The sequence below is a fragment of the Camelus bactrianus genome, chromosome 8 (genome assembly GCF_048773025.1).
Source record: "Camelus bactrianus isolate YW-2024 breed Bactrian camel chromosome 8, ASM4877302v1, whole genome shotgun sequence".
NCBI classification, from domain to species: domain Eukaryota; kingdom Metazoa; phylum Chordata; class Mammalia; order Artiodactyla; family Camelidae; genus Camelus; species Camelus bactrianus.
This window is the reverse complement of record NC_133546.1, coordinates 28,617,306-28,644,066: the sequence shown is the minus strand read 5'-3', so window position 1 is coordinate 28,644,066 and position 26,761 is coordinate 28,617,306. Positions and strand designations below refer to the sequence as shown.

Genomic DNA, 26,761 nt, shown 5'->3' with positions numbered 1-26,761 from the left:
AAGGCCACATTGTATCAAGATAATTTCCTACATGACATGATTTCAGAAAATGTTTTCACCCCCCAAAAAATTAAAAAAAAATGTTTGCAATATATATGACAACGGTTTTAAAATCATTGATAAATAGAGAGGTTTTGTGAAGTGGTAGAAAAAGATAAACAACCTAGAATAAAAATAAGCAAGAGTTTTTTTTTATAAAGAAACATGTAAATGGCTTTATACACATGCAGCAACAACTAGATTCATTAATAATGAAAGAAATTCAAGTTAAAATAATAAGAATTTATATCTTCCAATGGGTTGCCGAAATAGCTCAGTTGGGAGAGCGTTAGACTGAAGAATTTATACCTTTCAAATGAGGGAAGAACTTACAATGATAGAATTTCAAAAACTGCTTATAAGCATCTAAATTGGTGGTAATTTGACAATATATTTCAAAAGACTTACAATGATTCATAATCTTGCTTATCAGTCCTCTTTCTGGGATTTTAATTTAAGGAAATAAGAAAAATGCAAAGATTTATAGACAAAAGTACTTATCATAGAGTTATTTTTTAATAATGAAAGACTGAGATGTATTTCAGAGACTGAACAGTGACAACCAACAGGAGATTGACCAAACACATTGTGATACATTTACATGAAGATTTAATATGCAGCTATAATAATATTATAATATTTAATGACATGAGAAATTAGTCATGATATGTTACAAGGGAAAAAGCAGACTACAAAGTTGTATGCAACATGCTTCTATTTTTATTAAAAAACACTGTCATGGTGTGTGTGCAGGTATATCTGTATCTAAAGGGATAGACTTCTGGTTGATGTATTATAGATAATTTTAAGTGAATTATTCTGAATTTAAAAACCATGTATAGCAAGTTACATAAATTAGAAATTTGAAATTTGAAGTCAGAAATATTTAAGACAATTTAAAATATTCATCCTGAGACTTAGTATTATCAAACCCTTTAACTGTGGCTACTGAAATAAATTTACTATGAAATAGGTGCAGTGATTTCTCTCTTTCTCTTTTTTTTAATGTAGTAAACATGGCCTCTCTTTGCCCCTTTATTATTTTTTAATGTATAAACAGTGATTTCTTAAATAAATATTATATTCAAACATTAATTGAAAAGCATACATGTTTTATTGTTAAACACACATTCCTCTCCAACAAAATGAAATGTCATTGCCTTGGGTTACCAAAGTTCTCAGTAGATTGTCTACTGGTATTTGACTGTGTCATATAGAACTGCATGACTTCATTCTCCTTGATGACCATTTGCAGCTGTAGCTGATGGGGAGGACCTCCTGGGATCAGGATGAAAAGAGCAACAAATGTTTTTCAATTCGATTATGGCAACATCCAATCTAGCAGACAGAAAGGAGCTCTGAGTTGTACAAAATGAGACTTTTATAGGTAGAAGAGAGTGGGAACGGAAGTTAAGACTAGACAAAAAATCGGGTTGGTTATTGCAAGGTTACTTTCCTTTAGGGGATGACAGGGGCCTATCAAGCAGATTAACTAACTGGTGCTGATCAACTGATTCCTAATTGACTGGTTTAAGATTCCATTTCTAGGAGAGTAGAAACTATAATAAAGCTAAGTCTCTGTTTGGTGACATGGGGCTTGGCATAAGCGACTCCATTTTGGGCTTTATTTTGTTTTTAGGAAAAGGAACATGCTATCTCAATGAATTCTGTAACTCTCAGAGGTCCAAATAATCTTCTGTGGCATCACTCACTGTGCACTATCCACGAAGCAGTGTAATTTATGGGAATGAATTGGTCTATTCATTTGCAAGAGATTGTCACCCCGAGGACTGAGAGGATCTGCTATGACCAAGTGACCACCAGTCAGCTGATGTCTGGTGAGGACAGAGGACTTCCTGGAAAGGAGATGGGATCGGTGAAGTTCAGTGAGATAAGGGGGTGGATAAGGGCGGCAGCCTGGAAGATTCATTAGTGATGTCAGATCCGGTGTAGAACCCTAGATGTATTTTGGAGGGATTTCACTAGGGGTTGGAGTTCTGGTATGAGCAAATAGGCCATTTAACTATCAAGATTTACACGTTAATTTTGGTTAATTTTTAAGCTTTAGGACGTTAAGATTACCCATGACCTTGTTTTCTTTTTTGAAATTTATCTGGGTGTGTTGCTTTCTTTTTTTAAACAGATATGAGTACAGATCTGATGGCTATAACATTTTATTCATTCATTCAACAATTATTCATGGAATAACCTCTATTCACTTGGGAAAACAAATACTTTAAAACAGACTCTGCCTTCCAGTGGTGACTAGGAAAAGTACGGTAAAAAAGGGCTGTGTAGTAAGGGTTATTATGCAGAGAAGAGCTATTCTCTTCTTCTTGTACAAGGGAAGGAAAAACCTTTACAAGTGGAAATTTATGTCACCTTCACAAAGTAAAATTTATGACCAGCTTTTAAGCAGAAAGGGGGAGGGCAGAGAGTTCTTCCAGTGTTTGCTGTTTCTCAATTACCTCCTGCTCAAAATAACCTTAATGCTAAAGTGGCATATTTTGATTCCCTTCAGTGTTGATGGTGGATTCCTTTTTCGCAGCTTTTGCTTTATTACTTGTTACAGTTACTCATTTTTCCTTTTCTGCTATTAGGTGACCAGCTCCTTAAGAAAAAGACTTGTCTTATTCACCTGCACAACATCAGAAAGGAGTAGATGTAGGGGAACCTTTGTCCCTCTCTAATCAGCCCATAATTGCTCTGAGTGTGCAAACCAAATTCTCAACTTGCTATTATTTAACCAGAGTTACAACATTTATGATTCTCGCGCACTGTCTTTATGCCAACTGTTGTGCTTGTGCCTAAGTCCTTGCTTCTATTACTGAATACAAGTTCATGTGCCCAAAGCACAGTATGGCCAAACAGAAATTCCTTGATAGTTTTCAGGGAGAGGTTGCATAGGCAAATTTTAGGATGAGGGCTGCTGACAGGTAACTTTCTTCTGACTGGTTGGTGGTGAGGTAACAGGGCGGTGTTCCAGGAATCTTGTGCTCAGCCTTAAGTTATCATCTTCCATCTGGGTGGGGGCCTTAATTCCTGCAGAAGAACTTGCTATTGTTATGTATATTCCTTGAGGGGAAACACGATCCTGCCTTAATTGCTGCACTATCGTTTCTTCTTTGCTTCTCCTTCATTTCTGCATTCCCTTACAAACCAGAAAGCAACTGTTTGAACCTTACCTTTGGTACTCAGGGAAGGTCTAGGAGGTTGAAGCCTTTTTCTTACAAACAAGAAACGGGGAACTTGGAAAGGATTTGTACCCAGGAGGGCCTCAAGGGGTCCTGGTTGGTTTCCCTTCCATCTCCATTCTAGGATGCACTCAAGATAAGGCAAGTGTTATCATTCGCAAAATATGCCACATTAATTTGTTGAGAGGTGCACCTAATTTACTTACTGTATAGTTTTTTGCACTTAAAAGAAAACTCCAGTAGAATTCTGATTCAAGGTCAAAGGGTTTTTTTTTTTTTAATTAACTAAATTGTTTTTTCTCCCATTTCACTCAGATCCCTGCTTTAATGTGCTAACACCAGCAGCAACTTTAATCTCTAGGCATAAAACCATTGTTAAATAATTTGAGACATTGCCACAATTTGGCTTTTCTTCCCTTTAAAGCAAGGTAAATAATTATACAGATGCACAAGATCTCATTCCTGTACATTTTGCCGTTTCCAAATATTTTGTAATCAGAACTCTGTGTTTTGAAAGCTCTTTGCAAAACTAAACACATGTGTCCTCAGGAGACCCCAGTCAGGGAAGGCTTTCAGCCGGGACCTACTCTCACCCCTCCAAGCGCGGGACGGGAAAGGCCGTCCCACTGGCAAGAGCCGAGTCTTGCCCAGGGGGCAGGGGGGCCCCGCCCGGGAGCCGAGGCGCAGGCGGAGGTGGGGGCGGAGCAGCGCGGCGCAGAGAGGAGCCCCCATTTCTCCCCGGCGCAGGGGTCACGGCTCCCCTTCCCCCGCCCTGCCCACGCGCGGCCCGCCTCGCTCGCCGCAATCCGGGTACCACCGGCGCATCGGGTCGGCCTCTTCCGCTCGCTCCGGGAGCCCGGCCGGGGCATGCAGCTCCTGCGGGGCCTGCGGCTCTGGGGGCTCGGCGCCTCCGCAGGCCCGCTCTCCGCGGCCCGAGCCCCCGCCGCCCGCCCCGGCCGCCGTCCCCCACCCCGCCCCCGCGCGCCGCCTGCCGGGCCCCAGCTCCGCCCCGGCCTCCGCCTCCGCGCCCGCCTCGCGCCCAGCCCCGGGCCGCAGCTCCCGGCCGCCGCCGCTGCCGCCTGCAGGGACCCGCCGCCCGCCAGCGCCGCCGCTATGGAGCGTCCCGGAGCCGGTGAGCCCGGGCGGCCTTGCGGGCCGGGTGGGGCGACCGGAGCCCGGGGGCGTGGGCCCCGCTCGGCCTCTGGGAGGGCCGGGCCTCTCCGCCCCACCCGCGCCCTCGGCGCGAGGAGCGCGCCCCCACGCCCGCTCTGCTCCGGGTCTCCTCTCCCGGCTCAAAGCGGGAACCCTGGTGTGATCAGCGCTGCTTGTAACCAAGCGTTTTAGTTGTTGCGACGGGAGGCCTGGGGTGTGACTCCCCCCCCCCCCCCAAGTTTCACTTTTCTTTCTTTTTCTGATCTTAGGAACTTTTAGAAAGTTCATGACAACACACACGCGCCGACGGTGTTTTTGTGGTCAGGAAGACCTAGAACAAGCTCCATTTTTAGAGTTCATCACAAAGTCCTGAACCACCACTTCAGGTTTCCTCATAGAACTTTGTTCTAGGTGTAGAAATGACCTCTTTAAACTGGCGCCAAATCTGTCGTAGGGCCCATAATTAATCTCCAGCTTAGGTGAGCATTTACTGTGAACTGAACTTTATGCGTAGAGCGAGCCAGGGGTTGGGCTTTCGGTGAAAGGGCCCACAAATTAGAGAAAAAGTGCTCTTCTGTGCGATTTTTCTAGTGTAAACGAATAGAAAGAGATCAAAAGCCTGAGAATGTTGAAATGTTAAACAATAGCCGTTAACTGGTGTAAATATGTTTACAGTTGTTAGGGGAATGAAATAATGAAGGCTGCAGGGCTGGCGGTTTTAAGACTCATTTATAAAGGGGTCCATACGGGAGATTGTCATTCTCAAAGAGGAAGGATTCACACCCCAGTTCCTTGCTTTAGTGTGTGGCCTTGCAGTTGAGGGTGCTGATAGCGGACCTTTAAGACGTTTGTGGAGTTTACTGTCTTACACTCCTTTTCAGATATTATTAACTTATTTTGTCCATTTCTCTCTACTAATTTGGATTGCACTTTTGTTCTCTCTCTCTCTCTTTTTTTTTTTTTTTTATGATGAGGAAACCAAAGCATGGAGGCCAGGTGACTTGACGTTCACACATCTCTCAACATTTCTCCAGATGTGAGATGTTTCTATTGTTAGAAGCTAAGCCAGGTCTGGTGTGGATGGGACTGACCCTTTGCACTGGTTCTTGGGGAATGTGCCTACTTGTACGTAGTAGGCGTGAACAGAAGAGAATCTTACTTAATAAAGTTGTACTTTATAGTACAGATAGGAGACTTGCATTTTGTGTGACAAAGGGCAAACTATCCATTTCTTTTCCTCTTTTGGTCTTTGATGAAGTCATTTGCTTAAGCGCACATATGTTTGAATATTAGCATATATTTCATATATGGTTTTATAGTATATTTTAAATGTGTGCATTAGTTGTTTTCTTGTAAAAGTAATAGTGGTTAATTAGCCAAAGGATATAAACTATTTCTAAAGCTGTTATAGCTATACTCAAAATATATTTGTGTTTTTCCCATTTCTACTATTCAGATGTTTTAAGTAGACAGTCTTGTCATCTAATAGATGAGATAACTACTGGGTCCTAAAAAGTTCACATGAGTTGCCCACTTGCTCTCTGTTGTTGATAATTGAGCTCAAGGGAAACTAAACATTAAATTATTTTAAGAACATTTTTCATTTAAAAAAATGACTAAATTTAATTCGTCATGTTATTTCATTCTTCCTCTTGGCTTTGAAATGTGTTATTAGAGCACACAAGTTAGCCTTCCCTCCCCATTGCACATATTGCTAAGAACCCAGTATGTGTGTTCCAAGTAGCATGTGGACTTCGGAGCTGGTATTGAGATACCACTGTTAAAGGGGCCAATTTCATATCACTTATTTCTCCCTCCGCCAGCTTTATTGAGGTACAGTTGACAAAATTGCATTTAAAGTGTATGGCATGATGATTTGATATAAGTATACATTGTAAGATGATTACGACAATCAAGTTAATTAACACATCCATTACCTTACATAGTGAGAATGCTTAAGATCTTCTCTCAACAAATTTCAAGTATGCAATTCAATATTATGACTGCTAGTCACCATGCTGTACATTAGATACTTAGAACTTATTACTGAGTCCTTAGATTAAGAACAAAATAGAGAAAAAAACAAAAGTTGGGTTTATTTCATTTTGTTCTGATTTTCATTCAGCTTTGCTCACATATAATTGCACAAATAATCTTTGTTGCTGGCTTTCAAGTATAAACTACATGGTCAGTGATGATTTTTTCTGTGTAGTTGCATGTACCCAAAGAGATGAGATATGTATTGATCTATTAAAACTTTTGTTTAAATATTAGCTGCATTTGTGTTTTCCAGTGCAAGCATGAAAATAGAAAGGAATCATTTACTTATTCTCACATATTTCAAATAGTTGTGAGTTTATGATTAGACTCATAGTAAACTAGCATTTATTGAAAACCTGGTGCCAGGCACTCATACTTAATAAAGTTTGAACTGTACTATAAATAGTAATATTATTAAGAATGTACTATTAATTTTTTTTTTTAGTTTTGGTATTGAACATGACTAATTGATAGACAAAAACCAATTAACAAAAAGGTTTTGTAATTTTTTGCTTTTAAATAGGTGTGTTGGGAGTGGGTGTGTGTAAACAATAGTAAAGATCACTCAAATTGCAATAAAAATTTAGTTTTTTGGATATGTATGTTAACTGTGACCTATTATGATATTTATTATGTTGTGTGTTGTAAGCCATATTCTTTAAAAAGTTTTTTTTAATTAAACTATAATTGGTTTACACTGTGTTAATTTCTAGTGTACAGCAGTGATATACATATATATATATATATATATATACCTTTTCATTATAGGCTATTACAAGGTATGGAATATAGTTCCCTGTGCTATACAATAGGACCTTGCTCTTTATCTATTTTATATATAGTAGTTAGTATCTGCCAATCCTGAGCTCCTGATTTATCCCTTCACCCTACCCTTTCCCTTCTGATATCCACAAGTTTGTTTTCTACATCTGTGAGTCTGTTTCTGCTTTGTAAATAAGTTCATTTGTGTCATTTTTTTGTATTCCACATATAAGTGATATCATATGATATTTTTCTTTCTCTTCCTGGCTTGCTTCACTTAGTATGACAATCTCCAGGTCCATCCATGTTGCTGCAAATGGCATTATTTCATTGTTCTTTATGGCTGAGTAGTATTCCATCATATACCCCCCCATCTTCTTTATCCAGTCATCTGCTGATGGACTTTTAGGTTGCTTCCATATCTTGGCTATTGTGAATAGTGTAAACCATATTCTTAATGGAATATGTTTTTTGGGTTTTATGTATGAAATTAGAGGATTACAACAGAATGAAATAAATGACTTCATTAATATCTTTAGTGTAAATTAACCCTTAGGAAATATATAGAGTAGAAATTATATAAGTATACTAGGATTTTATTCAGTCCTAGTTCAAACAACATTTGTGTCTGTCAGTAAAAGCATGGAGAGTAATTGTACTGGGGAGATCAGCTACTAATAAATTTAGCAATTAACTTTTTCAGTTTAAACACACACTTTTCCCCTTAACCTCCTCACAAGGCATATGATTGTTCTACCCATAACAAGAAAGCAAAATAGAACAAGGACCAAATGTGGCTTTTATGTTAGTACATGTCCATGGGAAAGATGTCAGGGAAATTAAGATCTTTTTGGTTTTTAACCATTGAATTTCCAGAAAAGTATATTTTAAGCCATGTATTTTTAACTGAATTTCCAACGTTAATGTAATAATGGAGAGAAAGAAATTTGAAGTCTTTAATGAAGAAAAAAAAGTCAGAACTTGTACAGATGAGGATGCATAAGTGATGTTGTTAAAAATAAACATGAAAAAAACTCAAAACCTTGTTGGCTTGTTCAGAAGGTATGTGAAAAAAACCCAAAAACGTAGTTTTAGAATTAGGAAAATACAGCCATAAGACACCTTGAGGATAATTGATTAACACAGTCTTCATCTAACCCTGAGTTGAGTACTGTGCTTCAAAATATTGTTAAAGCTGTTTAACATAAAAATGCATTTATAAAAATGTAGAATATTCTATAAATAATATTTATATAAATAGTTGTATAGTATACTTGAATACCAGTTTTACTATTTCTTAACAAATGTTAATTTATATTGAATTCAGTTGAGTTGTTTTAGTGTAGGGTAGGAGTTAAAAATTAATAATATACTTTTCTTTTTGTGATGTTAAAGGAGGAATAAATTCCAGTGAGGGTGAAAATGTGTCAAAAAAAAAGGAGCCATCAGAAGAACTGGAAGCCAACACTGTGGATTCTCTGGTAGATTTGCCATTTGCTACTGTAGATATTAAAGATGATTTTGGAAGTAAGTACTTTATTAAATAAATATTTGTTTGGAAGCAATAAATAGTAAATTTAGTGATATGTATATATATATATTTTTTTTCTTAATATATTAGTTCACCTTAAGTACTTATCATGTTTTTAATTTTGGGTTGTTCATTAATAATTGTCTATTGATAATCTGTTGTCAAAACTGTCACAGATAATATTAAGACATGTCTCAAGTTTTGGGCCAGATCATTCTGTAGTTTGTAAGTACTTCAGAAAATAAGGGGCCAGAACATTCCATGGTTTATAACCACCTTAGTTATTCTGGAACCACTGCTAACTTCAGCGGTACGCATTCATCTAACAGATGTTTACTGGCCATTTGATGTGAGCCAGGCTCTCTGCTAGGCATTGGGAGGGTCACCAGTGAGCAAGAGAGATGTTATCCCTGCTCTCAGGGAGCTTAACAGACCAGTGTTGAAAACAGTTAAACTTCTAATCAGTTAAGTGTTTATTAGATCGAGCCAGTGCTTGAGAGCTGCATCCACAAACTTCACAGAACCATTGCTTACTTGATTGAAATACTACTGGAACTACATAAATACCTAAATCTGAATTTCTTGTCATTGTGAAAACAATACTGTACATGCTACCTGGGGCTGCTTCCCCTGAAAATGTGACAGACTTGCCTGTTATCCAGGTTACTTATGAATAGGAAAATAAGGAAAAGCGACAGTGTCTTCCACAAATATTTATTGACTGTGCCACTCACTGTTTGCGCCCTTACATAGAAGTTTGCTATCATTTGATACAGTTTTATCTTGAGTGGTGTTCTGTAACTGGAGGCGCCATGAGAAATTATCTTGTTCTGTCTCTTCATTTTTGAGAAGAGCAAATAAGACTCAGAGAACTCAAGTAAACTCAGTAATTTCACACTGTTGAAAAGAGCTAGTTATAGAATTCGTGGTTTCTGATTTGTTAGTTGTCTCTTTGATGAACATTTATTGGATGCCTGACAAATGCCAGGTACTGGTGCCAGATGTTGGGACAACTGAGACACAGGACAGTATTGAAACACATGACTGTCAAGAAACTCACAGCTTCACTTGAGGAGTCAGTACATTAACAGCTGTAATCCCATAAAAGGAGTGCTGTAGAGGATGCTGTGGGAGTCCATGGGGCGGGGATGTGTGGGCTGAGGCATCTATCCTGGATGTGGGGTAGAGGGTGTCCTGGAAGGTTTCCTAGAGGTTTGGCAAGAGTAGAGGCTTGGTGGATAAGTATGAACTGCCCAGGGTTCTTTTCTCTGCACCTGCTGTCCTTGAGCTTAACTGATCATCAGAACTTTCTGTGGAGTGATACAAAAGTACAGAGTACCCTTTCCTACCTTTGTGTCAGTCCAGGGAATCTTTTTTTCTTTTTTTAAACATCCCAGGTGATTTTGATAGTCAGCTGGTCTCAGGAAACACTGCTTTCTATCACACTGTCTTGCAATACAGCAAACTTGATTTATATTTTGGGGAGATGTAAGGAGAGAGATGCTTAAAATGTACTCACTCTCTAGGTATCTTTTTAATCAGTTTTCCCCAGTCCATAATCCAGGGGGAAAAGGAAAGAAGAGGTGTTTGCTGAGTCAGGGCAGGGGTATCCCATCTTTTCTTTGGCAGCTGGCCCATAGACAAAAACAGCTTTTGTGAGTTTCAGAGGCATTAGAGAAACCTTCATTTCAAGATTAGCATACTTTTCAAATAGAAGACACCTTTTAGTTATGAGAGGCAAGAATAGTGAGGATTGAATTATGCTTTCCTCTTAATTCCTTACTTTTTAGCAAATAAAATGCGTATACCTTAAAGTGTAATCACTTCTTTATGATTTCATTACTGTCCCTAATTTGGATACAAAATAATTAAAAATTCTGGATACTAATGCCTACGTGCCTGTAGTGGGCATTGCCCATCCACACTTCTTCCCTCTGGTCACTGTCCCAGTCTCTGGATCACTCCCATGGGAGTGATCTTAAGTTGGACTGGAATGAGAGATGAAGCTTGCTCACAGTTCCAGCGATAGGTGCTTCTGACTTACACATATCCTACCCGTATCCAATATAGATGAACAAATGGCTTCTACTATGGATGAGAGTGAGATACCACCAGAATGCCAAGAGAAAGTATTTTCTTAGTTACTGTGTCCTTGTATCTCTACTGGAGAGGAGAAACAGTGACCACTGGGGCCAGAAAGAAGGAGAGGGGTGTTGTCTGTGATTCTGCAGTCCATTCCTGCTCTGAAAGGTACAGCTGCTTTTTCAGAGGAAGGCCTTTGGGATGTTAGGCCAATCCTTCATATGAATAGGGATCTTTTCTCTGTAGTATGTGTTTTATTTCTTACTAAAGAAATGCTGTTATCCGTGTAGGTTTGGGGCTCAGGTCAGTCCACAGAAGTCCATTTTTTAGCTATATAGTACTATACTGCTTTTTGATAGTTCAGACTTTGGAACTAAAGTCTTTGTGTGTTAATCTAGACTCCAAACCATTGTGTATATTACTTTTGTGGAAAGATCGATTTCAGATTCCAAGCTCCAAGTGACTAGTTTGGTAGGATGAGAGAAATAGAAAACTTGTATTTTAAGTTTTGGCTATTTCATTTTCTACTCGTGGGACCTGGGACACTTAACCGTGTGAGCTGGGCTTCTCCGACTGTGAAATGTAGACCATCCCCTCCTGCTTACCTTGTAGTGTTGCCGTACAGATCAGAAGAGGCAATGTGTGTAAGTAGTACAAGTGCTGCTTGTAAAACCTGTGAAACTGATCCCTTAGTTATCTGGGCCAACAAAAGTTAAATCCTTTGCAAATCAGAAACTATGTACTAGTTTTTGCGACGTAAGATTTTTATAGAAGATGTGCAAAAACTGGATCTTTGTTGTCAACTGTTAAACCTTAAGATAGATATGGTAATATCTATCTGTCTAAGGCATAGGATCATCCAATTGTGGCTTGAATGCACTTAACATGGCTTTCTCCTCCATTGAGTAACATGGAAATTAAATCAATCGAATGGTTCTGTGGTAGACAGCAACCTTGACATTCTCAAGGAGCTGGTTATTGCCTTTAGTTCTTTCCGTTTCCTTTGGTGGGTGGAAATTGTGAGTTAACTGCCAAGAAATTCTTGCTGATAGAAACTCTGGCAGAGCAATAAGGGAAGTAGTGCTGACAAGAACATGGTGGGAAGGGGAATCCTTGCCAGTAAGAAAACTCCTTAAACGTTTGGCTCAGAGTGTCTCAATTGTCAACTAGTGAGTGCAGTGTCATGATTAGGTGTCATGTGGTCTGGTTGGTGGAAATGGGTCTTGACATTTTTCGGTTAGTTTTGTTTTTGAGAAGAGACCATATACTAGAATTAAATGTTGGAATATGTATTAGAATATTATGTTAGAATTTGATGGAAAATATATTAGAATGAAATGTATTAGGATATAAATAAATAAATAAGAAATAAAATATCTGAATGTATGTAAAAAGAAATCTTTTAGAAATGTTGAAGCAGTACAAACTGAGCCACACCTTTGGGTCTATAGGTTGGGTGTTTTCTGGGAGAGAATCCAACATTAGTGAGTTGTTCAGCTGGACCTGCTCACAAGGGGAAGCATTGTTAGTCAGTTGGTTAGAACCCAGTAAACCATCCAGAAGATGTTGGAGGTTGCTGTGGGCCCTGCCTCTGAAAGCTGAGTGGCAGCCTGCAGAGGAGAGTTGTTCTGCTGCTGATAGGAAGGGCTTAGGGTGCTTCCCACAGAGAGTGCAGGTTTGTGGAGACCTTCAGTTTGATGGATTTTGCTCTCTTTTGAGAATCACAGTCCTTACCTATGAAACCACACTTAGGTCAAGGTTCAAAATAAAATAGTCAGGGTTTTTTTTTAGGGGGGTCACATGTCTTTCCTAGACTTAAGAAAGATACTTATTTAGGAAGGGTCTAGTAAAAAAGGTTAAAAAAAATTCTAGTAAATAGTCTCTTCTCAAAACTGGAAATCAGTTCTTCTGTTGAAATTATTACAATCTTTATTTTAACTTACACAGAATTCTAATGCTTACCTTATAATTATTACAGATTTTAGAGATACAGGAAATTATCATTTTGTTACTTACTTACTAACTAATACTATTAAGTTGTATTTTAAAAAATACTTTAACTCTTAAGTATTTTAAAATGCTGATTTAAACTTACATTACCTGAAAAAATTTTTTTTAACAGAAAAATATGTATTTTAACAGAAAAATAAAGATTAGATCTCAGTACTTGGTATAGCAAGTGATTATCCTGAGTTAATTTTTAAAAAAGGATAAATTGTGTTCTGTTTCCTCTCTGTAATTAATTGGGGAAGCCTGTAATGCATATTCTAAATTTTATTATGAAAGGACTTAAGTCAAATATTTGTCCCAAATAATAAAAAATAATTGGTGCAAGGCAAAGGATGTAAAAGATAAAATCCAGTTAGAAAACAAATACATGGGAAGTTATGTAACTTTATAAATATAAAAGGATGAACATTAAAATACGATTGTAACATCAGATTGGCAATATTTTTTATAAATAATGCTCAATGATTTTGATGTCATATCTCCATTGCTTCTAACAATGTATTGTCATAGTCCTTTTAGAAAGAAGTTTGTTGGGATCTTCAGCAATGTTCATACCTGGGGTAGAGCCACTCATGGAATTCCCAATATAAGGACATAGTCTTACTTGTGGAGAGAAGCTTTATTCATAAATGTGTGTCACAGTGTTTTTGAGTAGTAAAAATATTGGGGGGAACCCCAGATGTCCATTAGAGAGTAGTTGAGTAAGCTATACTAGTGCCTTTAGATTACGTGTTAATGGAGTTACATGTTATAAAAATAATATTTCTGAAAACTGTCATAGGGAACATTTCCTATATAAAATGTGAGGTAAAAAAGTAGGGGAAATTGTATATGCTGTTGATCTATAACTGTGTAATACTTTATGTGATTTGTCACCAAAATTAATAGTGATTGTGTTAAGATAGTAAGTTTCTGAGCATTTTTTTGTTCCTTTCTTTAATCTTCAAATTTTATGAATGGTCTTGATTTTTTGCTTGAAAAAATGCAATTAACATTTTGAATTATGGTTAGAAACTTGCTTTTAAAGATGTAACCTTCATTGATTTAGTAAACACAGAGCTAGGTAAACTCATTTTTTCCTTGATGCTGTCTGCTAAGAGATCACTAATAGAGTTAAACTCAGGTGGTTAGAAGTGAGAGCTGTGAAGTCAGGCTGTCAAGTTTCAAAATTTGCTCCTATACTTTCTTACTGTGTACTATGAGCAAGCGTCTAGGCTCACTTGTATTATCTCTGATGTTGGCATAATCATGGTGGGTGTCTCGTAAAATTGTTGGGAGGATTCCACTCCTTGCTAAAGTCCTTACAACAGTGGGTGGCACAGAACTAGCCTTTGTAAATTTTATTAATTTAACCTCACCAAAATTTTCTGTCCAAATGTATTTGCTGAATTAAATATGTAAAAAAATTGCCCCTTAAGAGCAGTATTTTATAGTAATGTCATTGAATGCTTCCAGTACATCATTGAGTGCTTTATAGTTCATCACTTAATCCTCGTGGAAGATGAGAGCAGTAGAATTATTTTTTTTTAGGAAGAGTTAGTAATTTTCTGAAGATGATTCAGAGAGTAATTCTATGAAATATAGAAGGTAATATTCTAAGTTGTTTACTTAAGAAGTTTGAAGAATGGTTACTTTAAAGATTTTGACCACTTAAGTAATAGGAAAGAAGGAAAAGAATATCAAAACAAAATCTAGTTCACGCGCAGCCTTTTGGCTGACAGCGAGTGAAAACAATCACCCAACAATAACAGATGGACAACCTCATTAAGTTAATTTCTCCTGTAGTTTATTCTCTTGTAGTTTTTTGAGGGAATAAAAAAAACGTTAGGGAAATTAGATAATTTAATAAAATGACATTTGTGGTGCTTTAGGTAAAAAACCCGATGCCTGTATGAGAGAGTTACAGCCTTTGTCAACAAGACCAGTTTCATTAGAGCACATTAAAGTGGCTCCTGAAATCATTATGAGAATTAACAAGTGTAATAGATTAAATTTATGGGAAGGGTTTACAAGCTCTACTACAACAAATAATTTTGGTTCTTTTTGCTAAACAATAAAGTTACTCTAAATAATCCAGTGAAAGATCCGTGGCACGTGGCCAGAGCTCTCTACATTTTGCTTCTGAGGTCATTGATCTTTAATGTTTGTATTGTAAGCTTGGTGTTACTTGAATATTCTGCTCCTTATATTTTCGCAGGAACTAAATAAAAAGTATAATAGCAAATTGTATTTTAGAACTTAGAGTATGATTTAAAAGTTAGAAATAAAGTTTGGTAAGGAAAAAAGAGATTTTTATACTCTGGCCAGACAAGTAAACCTACAAATGAAAGGCAAAGAAGATACGCAAACAAGAGAAAAGAGATGTTGGGTTCAGTGTTTAGCAAGTGGACCATAAATCAGCAGGACTCACTGAAATAAAAAAAAAAACAAAACAGGCAAACATTACTTACAAGGGCAAATTAAACTGTACTACATCACTGAATACACTCAGGATTCTTTCCTTTTTTTGGCCAGCTCTCATCAGATAATTTTAAACTCTGTGCAGTTTATGATGCCTAACAAAAGAAAATTTTAGATAATGTAGTTCAAAGGACAGTTATATACATTTTCCATATTTAATTTTTTAAAAAACTGTTCAGGGTTGCTCTTCATTTTTGAAAATATTTAAGTGGTTTTAATGATGAAAAACAATAGATTCTTTTTAAGTTCCCCTAAATGATCTTAACAGATATAAATTTCCCTAATTATGTTTAGCTCTAGGGAATATCTAATAATTATATTAGCTAATAACAGTACTTACTTTGCACCAGGAAGTAGTCTAAGAGCTTTTGTGTATTAACTTAGTCTTTAAAAATGTTCCTGTGAGGTAGCTATAATTAATATCCTCAAATTATAGAAGAGGAAACTGAAGTGAAGAGAGTATTTGTGACTTATCTGAGATCACATAGCTAGTAAGTGAAGGAGCCAGGTTTCAAGCCCAGAAACTCTGGTTCCAGGTTATATTAAAATTGGATTCCATTTCCTGAGTGCCAATTATAGCAGACGGAGGTGGGCTAGAAATGTATTTAGAAGTGGATTTAAAATATGGTCCTTCATTAGCATATTTTGTGGCTTCTGTTTAAAGTTAGTACATTTAGCTCATGTTATTACGGTGAAAGGTAGGACTGTTGCTTAGATATCTGAAATTATAAGCAGCTCAACATATTGATTTGATTTGCCACATTAAAAAAAGTTGCATGGAAAATAAAACCCAGTGGCCTCATATGAGGCAATTCGTATAATGCTCGTAATTCAGTCGAGAATGCTACAAACTTTGTATAAAGTTCTGACAAGGTCACATATATAAAAGAAGCTAAGAATTCATATTTCAAACATGTGGTTTCTGTAAACCAGCATTTTAACCATATTAATCATTACACACATTGCTGAGAAATGTAGTAGAGAAATGAATGCATGAACACATTGGGTAATTTTGCCTTAACCCATAACGATACAGTCAGACTTGTTACCCAGGTGACCTTGCTCTTAATTTACCTGTCTTCTAGGTCTCCTTCGAGGGCTCACTCACAGATACATGTTAGTCCTAGAAAGAAAGCATGTCTATTTCCACAAACCCTTAGTTTTTAAATTTTAAACATTTCCTACTATTTTTCTTAGAAGTTAGCATTAGAATATTATTTGCAACATTCATTTAAAAATTCTTTACTATTGCTGTTTCAAAGAGCAATGAAATAAGGACAATTCCATCTGTCCTTTTGTTTTGTACGTAGTTGTAACTACTTATCTAGAACTGCGTTGGAGAAGCAGTTTGATGCAGTAGAAAGTACACCAGAAGGAGAGAGTTAAAAGGGCTAGACATCCCAGACTTGACTCTGACATGGGGCAGCTTTTAGAAGTTTTTCCACTCTTCTGTTTCATCACATGCAAAATAAAGAGTTTAGCTGGATGCATACAGGCCTTGTGCTCTTGGGAGCTCAGACTTTTCTCAGAGTCCTTCTCAAGGCACTATGTGCAGGTGGTCACTGCGGTATGTTAGAGTTGATCCCAAAGATGAAACCGATCTCCTAGAATTGCATGTAAGGTAAGGTGCTTCCTCCCTCCCTCCCCCTTTCCAAAATCATACCTCAGAAAATATAATTATATTTGAATTCTTACAGAGTCTCTGTGAGGTACTCTACAAGCTACTGTTCAAGAAGACACAGTCTGAAAAATCACTTCGTGGTCATTTTGCATGCACATGGAAGCCCCTGATAGAATCTTTACAAGAGACAATGGCATTTCACACTGATTTGGAAATGATTTCTGGGGGGTATAGCTTTGTAATTAGAATTGTTGGATGTTGTAAATATCTTCCGAAGATGACTTTAAAAAGTTGCATGCCAAGTATTATCTATGGTCGAGGATCATTTAAAAAATTTTTTTAATTTGTTGCTGACAGATATTTTGTAAGATACAATAAAACAGGAATTGTTAGCAAAAAGATGTTAATGAAAAAGACCTACAAAATAGAAACAGATTTGACAGACAATATTACTTTGCCTATTTGCTCTGAAAGTTTGTAAAGCATTCTCAGTTTTTGCAACAAATAGCTTGTAGTGTGACGCTGGCCACAAACCAGACTTAGAGTGGTACTGCTGTGAGTGGTTTTGTTGTACATATGCATATACAGGATGGATAAAAATATAATTTTTCGTAGCATCATGAGAATTGTGGCATTGTTGTTAATTATGCTCTAGATCAGAGGTTTGTGCACCATGGCTCGAGAGCCAGATGTGGCTATCTGGTTTGTAAATAAAGTTTTATTGGAACTCAGTTGTACTTGTTTTGCCTGTGGCAGACTTGGGTAGTTTTGACCAAGACCATATGATCTGCAAAGCCTAAAATATTTTTTATGAGGTCCTTCATAGAAGAGCTTGTCAACTCCTGCTCTAGATTTGAAAGTGACAGTTGTGAATGATGATTGTGACATAGCGCTTGTTCTTTTCTGATTATATTATCTTTGTTTAAATGCATTAGACATATTATTGTTTGACTTTTTTTCTCTAGTCACTGATGTACCTCAAAAAAATTTGGAGAGAAGTAAAGAACATGAACGGATCAATAAAGATCAAATAAAGAAGAGGGAAAAAAAGCGAAAAGATTACCAACCCAATTATTTCCTATCCATTCCGATCACCAGCAAAGAGGTGCTATTTTTTTTTTAAAAACTATTTTTGCTAAGTTTTATTCTAAATTATCTTTATGGTATACTAAATGCTTGTAAGTCCGTTTCCTCTCAGTTTTTAAGAGTCTTTGGTGGCATTGTAGCTGGGCCATACAAGGAGTATAGAATATGTTTAAACGGTAACTTTGAAAAATAATATTTAGACAGTCATATTTAAACAATAATTTTGCAAGAGCTGCTTGAAAATGTGTTGCCAGGTGCCATGTCAAGGTCCTTTCTAAGTGTTTGTTTATCATAATGAAGGAGTCTTTCGGAAGCAGAGAGCAGGTAGAAAAAAGAAAATTCTGAAGTCTCTGTGGGGAAAGAAAACTGAGATTTCTTGCTGTTTGGTCCTGTTTATGGTAATGATTATTGCAACGTAATTTTTTTAAAAAATTACTCATTGTACCAACTTAATATAGCATGATAAACTTGGTAGACATCTATTAAAAATCTGAAAAATTAATGTGGCATCAATGAAAGGAAATGGGACCAGCAAACTGGACCACAATAAGAAACCCTGATATGTGACTAAGAGAGAAAACTGCAGTGTCTAAGGCTTCTAGAGCAGTGAGATGTGAATTAAAATGCCTCAGGAAAGCACACCTCGCTTAGAAGACTGACTGTTTTTACATCATGACCCAATTTAAGAGCTAGATCTGAATTTCTGTTTGATTGTGAGCTATGATCTCTTAACCAGACACATTTTCAGGTTGCTCCTCCCTTTATTTAACTAGAGTGTTTCTACAGAATGCTAATGAATTTTTAAAACTCAAAGCAAGCAAAATTGAAACCAAACAAATATATATCAAAGAAAAAATAAATTCCATTGGGACATTCTAGGGAATATCTAGACCACAAGATACAGTTTAGTTGGGGACAAAAGATAAGATAAAAAGAGAAATTGTATTACCGAGCAAAACAAGATACTAGAATTTGATACAGTAAAGAATTAGGCTCTGATTTTACAGGTACGTAGTGGTGAGTTAACAGTAAAATAGCCCTTAAAAGTGTTTAGGTGATAACAAAGTTTAACATAATCGGCAATTATATATTACATTAAAACACTTGTAAGTGACTTGGACAGGTTTTCCCTGAGATTTAGAATCCCATGTACGTATGGGAATTAGAAGAGAGCAGGAATTCACAGGTCCTAAGGAAACTGCCTGTGAAGCAGGTGGTGACATCCCCAAGGGCATGCGATTTCGGGTGGAAGAGATGCCTTGATTTCTTGCCTGGAGATTGTTCACCCCAGAGTCTGTGAGAGTAGATGTTTGGTGAGCCCGTCTCTAAGTTGCTTTGCTTAGGCCCTTCATTTTCTCTTGCTCCCTTCATGCCTTTGCTCTTGGCTCCCCTGGTCCTGGGTCACCCTCCGAGCCTGCCCCATCCCCTCCCAGCCCTGTGCTGGCCTCTTTCCTCCTCCAGCGAAGACAGGCGGGTGGGGTGACATGGTGGGATAGGGCATGTGCAGAAGGGGGCCCCGAGAGGAAAGAGGGTGGAGGGGTTCTTTTCTTCTGCCACTAAGTTCAGGATTCAGGCCACAAAGATGGGAGGAGGGGCATGGGAGAGAACCCTTGGTTTTCACTCTGTACGCTGCAGTAGCCTTTGTTTCTGCTTCTCAACTCCTGGGAGGTCATGTAGAAACTAGGGGAGAGTACAGGCTTTGGAGCCCAACAGGCCTTGTTCGGATACCAGTCAGGCCACAAACGCCACTGTGGATGTAGGTCAGGTTACCAAGTTTCTGTAATTCCAGTGTATTCAGTTGTAAAATGGAGATGATAATGGTCATTTTCTAAGTCCAAATTTGGACCCGTCCTCTATTTATACAGTTCAGTATTTCTCCATTGATACCTGGATAAAGACAAAGGCTTTGCCATATTCTGCAAGGTTTTTCATGGCCTGGCTTTTTCCCTTTCAGTCCTCGTTCCTCCTGCCAGAGCACCCCTGGGCTTCCTTGAACTTACCAGGTTCCCTCTGCCCAGGGAAAGCCTTCTCTGCCTGGGAATTTCCTTTCCTCTCCTTTTGGTTTTGTTAATGCCAAAATCACAGCTCAGACCTCTCTACCCGTGACCACCCTGACTAGGTCAACCCCCCCATCCCTGCCCTCGGGGAAAAAAAAAAAAGACATTCATGGCTTTCCTTTGGTCATTTCTCATCTTTGAAATTTGACACTTGTTAGTCTTCCTCACAGTTTTTCAGCTCTTTCCCAGTACCTAGAACAGAGCTTGGCAAGAGATGATGCGCGCGCACACACACACACACACACACACACACACAAAATACTGTCATTTTGGGGCAGAAGATGCGTTTCTGGCATACCAAGTTCCGGTTTTTATAATAGAGGTTCAAAGCAGTTTGCTTTCCAGGGGGTGGGGTGACTTGTGATAGTGGGGAATACAAGTTTCAAGTAATGTGGAAACCAAATAATTTAATGTTTCTGTCTCAAGAAGACTCACTTGTGGGTCACCGAACGCTTAGGTGCAAATATGGGGCCAGGGGTGGGGGAGAAGTAGGAATGGGAGAAGATTAGGAAATACTTTTTATAGCTTTTGTATGAACACCTTTTTGTTTGAAAGTATCCGATGTGAATTTTCTTTTTAAACTACTTATGAGCTTTTGTGGGAAGGCCTGGGAAAAGGAGCAGCATTTATAACGTTGTTTCAATGTGAGACTGTATTCCAAGTTCCAATTAAATGACCTGCAAACAAGCTTTTGGAAGCTAGCACACTGACAATGAGCTGCTCTACTTTTGGCCTCTATTTGTTGGCACCTAGTTTTAAAGAAGAAAGTATTCAGACTTGCGTGGGTCTTTGATTTTAAAACACATTCTTAGTTTGGAGTGCTTTCTTAATGGAAAATCATGATTTTTCATATTTTTAAGAAATAAAATTGGAAAATGAATTAGAATGACTGCATAAAAATATACTAATTGCAAGTATATGAAAGTATGTGCTTGTCCACTACCTGCAGGTCACATATTAGTTTAAAAATAAAAATAAAGTGACTATAACTCAATAAAAAAAAGTTTAAAAAAATAAAAATAAAGGTGAAAAAATTTAGTGATGTTATAATAAATTCTAAATATTTCTTAACTGGCTTGAATTGTTTCATTATTAGTTCTAGGTGGATTTAGCCATATGTTGGTTTTGTATGCTTTCTTATGAGCGATAAGGTAAGTCATCACTGAAAAATGCAAGGGACCAGTTAGAAGCTGATTATAATTAAGAGTGTATTAATTTTTTTTGTAAGATAATCTTTTTATACCAATGGAAAAGTGTGATATTTTTAGGGGTTTTAAAAGGCACTTGTTAGACATTTATTACATTTAATTCTGCATTTCATCATTTTGTAATGTGAGAAATTAATGATCTTATGAAAATACAGAAGTAGATTTGTGCATTCTGTTCCTTTCTGGGAAATGTAGTTGTGAAAGTACTTGATATCATCATGTATGTTAAGCACTTGGTGGATACAGAAAATTCTTCTATTTGAGGATGGTTTTTTTACTGCTTTACTCCCAAGTTATCGCGGTATCATCAGTTTTTCAAGTTCTTCTCATGGTGTGGAGAAGCAAGAAAAATGAGCGTATTCAGCTTTGTAGAAAAGTTAGGTAGCAAATTGATGCGATAATTCCATTAAATCTTAATGAGGCAGCAAATTAAGGAATAATGTATGGTAACAGCTTAGGAAAAAATCCAAAAATAATGTCAAAAGACGAAGTCAAGGACATCCTCCTCCTGTGTGCCAGACTGTAACTGCTCTGCCTCACGCACTGACTTGAAGGTATTTTCTTTGAGCTCATGTATGCTTTGAATCAACTTGGAAGCTTAAAAGATAGAAAAATGAATTTTCTTATTGTGTTATTTTTAGGCATGTGAAATATGGCTTAGTAGTGAGGTTTAGCAGATGGCTGTCTGTTTTTATTCTCTAAATACAAAGAAATTACTCAATGTATGAAATATTTAAGATTTTAATAAGCTTTTATTTTTAAAAATTTCTTTCCATATCCTGTTTAAATATGACTCTATAATATTAGGTTTAAAAAGACTACATTGTGCAGTAGTGCCGGTGGCAGGGGATTATGATAACAGATAAGCTTTAATGACTTTGTAGAATTTTAAACAGTGGCTGTAAAAATTAGTTTCCTTTGGCCTTTAATGACACTGGTACTTTTTAAAATGGCATACAGAGAAGACTCTGAAGTTTTTTCTTTTTTTCTTTTTATCTTTTAAGAATGTAATTAGGAATAAAAAAGTGTTAAAAAATTTAAAGATGGTATCAAGGAATATATAAATTAATCTGGAGCATCAAAGCATAGTTAGAAATACATTACTTGATTAGATTATCTTTAGCATTTTCATAGGTTGAGGTTAATTTTGTGTTATAAGTACTGTGTGCCTTTAGAGAAACAGTCTTCAAAGTGTTCTACAGTTTTTAATTTGCAATTTTACAAGCTACTGGATAATTCAAAGATACGAATGGTCTAAAACTATTTTGCACTAGTTAGTGGGACATTGCACTAAAATGATGAGTATACAATTGGATGGAAATTTTTGAGCAGTGTCCTGAATTTATATATAATTAGTATTTGAGCTTAGAATGAAGACTATAAGTTTTTATGAAAATGCAGATACTCTACCCAGTAAGTGCAGGTGGCAACCCCCAAATTGTGATAGTGAAAATGCCTCCAGGCATTGACAAATGCCCCTTGGGGTAGAGAACCACTGATTTTCGTAATCTTGGCAGTGCTGCATACCTTATATTAGGCAAATGGTGTAGAGCTTGCATGTAGCTTGTCTACTGTGGTCTTTAACACATCCCTGTAAGTGTGGTGATGCTTTATAATTAGAGAAACCAAGACTCAGTGAGGCTAGGTGACCTGTATGGGGTTACACCTGCAGCAGACCCGGCGTTAAAATCCAGGATTTCTGATGCAAGGCCAGCACCCTTGATTTGCATCACTCTGTATGAAAAAGTTCTCATCGCAAGCCACTTTTTCATGATCAGTTAAGCCAGAATGACCATTTTTACCGGCTGAGATTTGAAGATGTAGTTATACTGTTTTGAGTTCTGACATTCTTGAGCACCCATGATTCACTGGACAGTGGGCTGGGCCCTTCCCACATGACCCTGGACTCCCTTGAGCTGCTTCATTGTTTCTGCGAGCCAATCTCAGCACTTCTTTGCCCCTGGGAAAAAACTCTCAAAAATTCAAATGTAAAATCATCGCAGAGTAGTATTAGACTTACACTAAAGGCTTTTTTGTGAGGGCTCATATGTTCTATTACACAGGATCCAGTACGACTTCCTTAAAATCTCCTTTAAATGTCTTCTTCCCCTCGATGTTTCATTTCTTGAGTCAGTAGCCGCATCTCTGCCCCTCTCCTTGTCTCCTCTTGAAAATATATTCCTTGTGCCTTCTCCTCCTTGGTTTCTGACTGCTTCTCCTCCTCCTCACTCCTCCTGGATCTTTTCCTCCAGGTATTTCCCTCATCTTTTCTCATGTATTGCACGTTAGCCTTTTCTCAAGTTCTGTGGCTGTTTTTAATCTTCTATATTTAATTTATTTTAACGGTGGTAATTACCAGTACCTACCTCATAGGATTGATGGGAGGCTTCATTGAACTAATATGTGGAAAATGCTCACAGTAGTGCCTAGAAACTAGTGACCATACAAGAAAGTCCTGTTGTTAGTTCCTGTTGTTGAAATGTTGTGTTTATGATTATTTCCAGGCTCTGAGGTGAGACAGCAGAGTAGAAGAAATAGACGTTGCCCTCAGGGAGTTCACAATTTCATTTTATCCATACAGAGCAGAGGAAACTGATTCTAAAAGATCTTTGTGTACTATTACGTTAGGAGCATTTTATTTATCAGGCTATCGATATTCTTTTGTTGGGTATCATGGAAGTGACATCTTACCTTGGGAAATATTGTGTTAGGTATTATTACGTAACCTCCTACCAGGAAAACACTGTTTCCTGTGTTACTCTCTTCCAGATTGCAAGGAATACAGGAACACTGAGGGTACTTTGGGTGATGCGGATTTATTGTAAAGATATGTGGGAAGTCAGATCCCAGGACAGCGTCTCATGATTGGCCCAATCACATTTTGCAGATAATGGGAATATTGTTCAGGATAAAACAGCTCCTCTAGTATCAGAACAGTCAGCTGTGCTCGTGATTCAGCTGTTTCTTATCTCTGCTGTCTTTTGAGGGACTCCTCTTGCCAGCCCCGTCTTTTCCTTTTCTCTCTAGTTCAGCCACCTCTGGGCTTCTCTGTGCGCCCTTTTCTTTGGGATTGCTCAGTTTACTATTTCATATTCAAACTGTTTTTCAATGCACTCACATTTAGTAGTTGATTAGAATTGTCTCTAACTGGAAATGGAGGAGGGAAAAGGCATTATTCCTCTTCTTGTGTCTCTTGAGTAGGTGGGGAAAGGAAGGCTGATGAGCGTCCAGGGATTTTGCTTGGATGCAGACTGTATGGTTTTTCTAACACATGCATTTAGACTTAATTTGTAGCAGTCTCTCCAAGGTTATGTCCCTCCTCACATGTCTGGGAAAATGATGGTAGTCATGCCTGTTGAAATTATTGCTGTCCTCAAAAATCTTAAAGACCGTGAAGAATGGGCTCTGAGACACACTCACTTGGGGACAAATGAGTATTATTGCCACTGGAAATGGGATGTTGTCTGCTGGTTTGACCTTTCTGTGGCAAGCGTAAAACTTTTATTTTTAGAAAAGAGCATAATTATAGTGAGTCATACTGTGTATTCCAAGGAGAAGTTTCTGGAAAGATAACATGGCTATTGAGAGTTTTTGCACTCAACCAGTGATGACCCAGTCTGTAAAATAAGGTTGTTGGTCTTAATGTTCTTAAGATGGACAAGCATTGTGTGACTTTTTTTTTTTAACTTAGATATCCTATTAAGCTTTCCCAGTCATCACTCCAGGATATTTGAGAATTAGTAGACAATTAAGCGTTGTTTGGTTGAAGAATCTTGAGATTGTTCCCATTTCAGTTGCTTATTTTTCTCCTTGGTTTAAAAGTTGCCATAAGGAAATTTTGCTTACCTAATTTCTGTTTTGTCTGTTTGTGATTAGATTACAAAAGGAATTAAGATCCTGCAAAATGCAATAATACAGCAAGATCAGCGACTGGCCAAAGCAATGAGCGGTGATGGTTCCTTTCATATTACCCTGCTAGTGATGCAGTTATTAAATGAAGATGAAGTAAACATGTGAGTAATGTATCTTTCTTGAATATTGTTTTCCAAGTTACTGCTTTAATATAAGTAAAACTTAGCAGAACCCACAGAGGCATTGAAATTCTGAAGATGTATTCTTTGTTATAATTTATTCCAACTCATAAGTCAGTGTACAGAATAGGCTATATAAATATTCTTCCTCATCTATACTTTAAACCCTGTTACTGTTATCAGATGGTAGCCCCTGGTTATGCAGTTATTTTTCTCATGTTAATTATGTAAGTTCTCTGGAGTCTGACTGCTTAGGTTAGGATTCCAGGTAAGGATTTAGAAACCATGGCGCAACCACTTCTTAATAGCTGCCTGATTTTGAGCAAACCATTTACTTCTGAAGTAAGTGGAGAAAATAGTAGTACTAATACGTGTGAATGCTTAGTACAGAGCCTAGCACACAGTGGGCACTCGAGGTTATTAGCTGCTAGATCTGCCATTTGCTAGATTAGTGGACAATTTCTGTTTTACCTCACTCATTCCTAGAGTGCCTGTACACCCCGCACCCCCAGATCCAGAGTTGTGCCATGAAAGTCGGGTGTCAGTCATTGACTGTAGCTTTCCGACCTGGGGTGGAAGACCTTGCTGTTCCTCCAGTTCCCTGGGATTCTCTGTCTGTATGTCTGGTGGCCCCTTTCCCTGTTACTGCCTGTAGAGCCTCTGGATTAAGCTCAGGCTTAAACTCTTTGGAAAACCAAAGCCGGAATAGATTGCAGGTTACTTCTGTTTCCTACCCTGACATACAGTCTGAGGGAATGAAGAACAAGGCTTGGGTTGGGAAGGGGTTGAGGAAAAGGGAAAAAAAAAAAATGAAGAAAACAATACATTAGTAACTCAAAATATACAAATTATGATTCTTGTAGTTGTTTCTTTCAAATAGTAGAATCACATGTCTTTAGGGGTCAGGCTTCTGATCTTTCCCAACCTGAGTTTTAAATACAGCTTTTGGGTCTGAACTCCAGTTTCAGAATTCTGTTTCCTACATGCCTATACTCTATTCATTTTACCATAAAGAAGTCATTCCATAAACTGTTTCTGAAAAGATACTCTGTTTTAAAGAATTTGAAAGTTAGTGATACTTACCAATAGGCACTATGCCTCCTTCTCACTCTGTGACCAATGACATCTCATTAGGACAAATTTATTAATTTATGTTACTAAAGAACTGAAAAACTGGGCTGAGTTTAGATCATCTATATTTCTTTAAAGAAAAATAGGATATAGAACTCATTGTCTCCGAAAAACCCTCACCATTAGCATGGCCTGCTTTCATATATAGTTACATTTAAAATGAGTCTCTTGAATTCCCCTGATTTGTGATGGATGAGCCAGAAATGGCTGTTCTATTTCTACATGCTTTAAATCAGTACATAGTGACAGACGGTATTGTAGTAGAAGTGTGTATAGTGTGTCTTTTTGGATGAACATAAATACAGTTAGGAAAGATTGGATTTTGGATGTGGATTTGGAGGTACAATGAAAAATGCT

General features: G+C 37.6%; 1 protein-coding gene across 9 annotated transcripts in view; it reads left to right on the top strand.

The window, feature by feature from the left end:
- The first annotated feature begins 3,438 nt into the window (after positions 1-3,438).
- Positions 3,439-26,761, top strand: part of AKAP7 (A-kinase anchoring protein 7) — a 106,026-nt gene continuing 82,703 nt past the window's right edge. For 2 of the 9 annotated variants that reach the window (XM_074368365.1, XM_074368366.1), the window contains exons 1-4: positions 3,453-4,365; positions 8,583-8,714; positions 17,857-17,996; positions 25,119-25,255. In XM_074368365.1, the coding sequence (XP_074224466.1) occupies positions 3,771-4,365; positions 8,583-8,714; positions 17,857-17,996; positions 25,119-25,255 (1,004 nt within the window). In that variant the 5' untranslated portion in view covers positions 3,453-3,770. Of the gene's footprint in view, positions 4,366-8,582; positions 8,715-17,856; positions 17,997-25,118; positions 25,256-26,761 lie in introns of all 9 variants that reach the window. The other 7 variants (XM_074368363.1, XM_074368364.1, XR_012508617.1 and 4 more) reach the window with 7 other exon arrangements.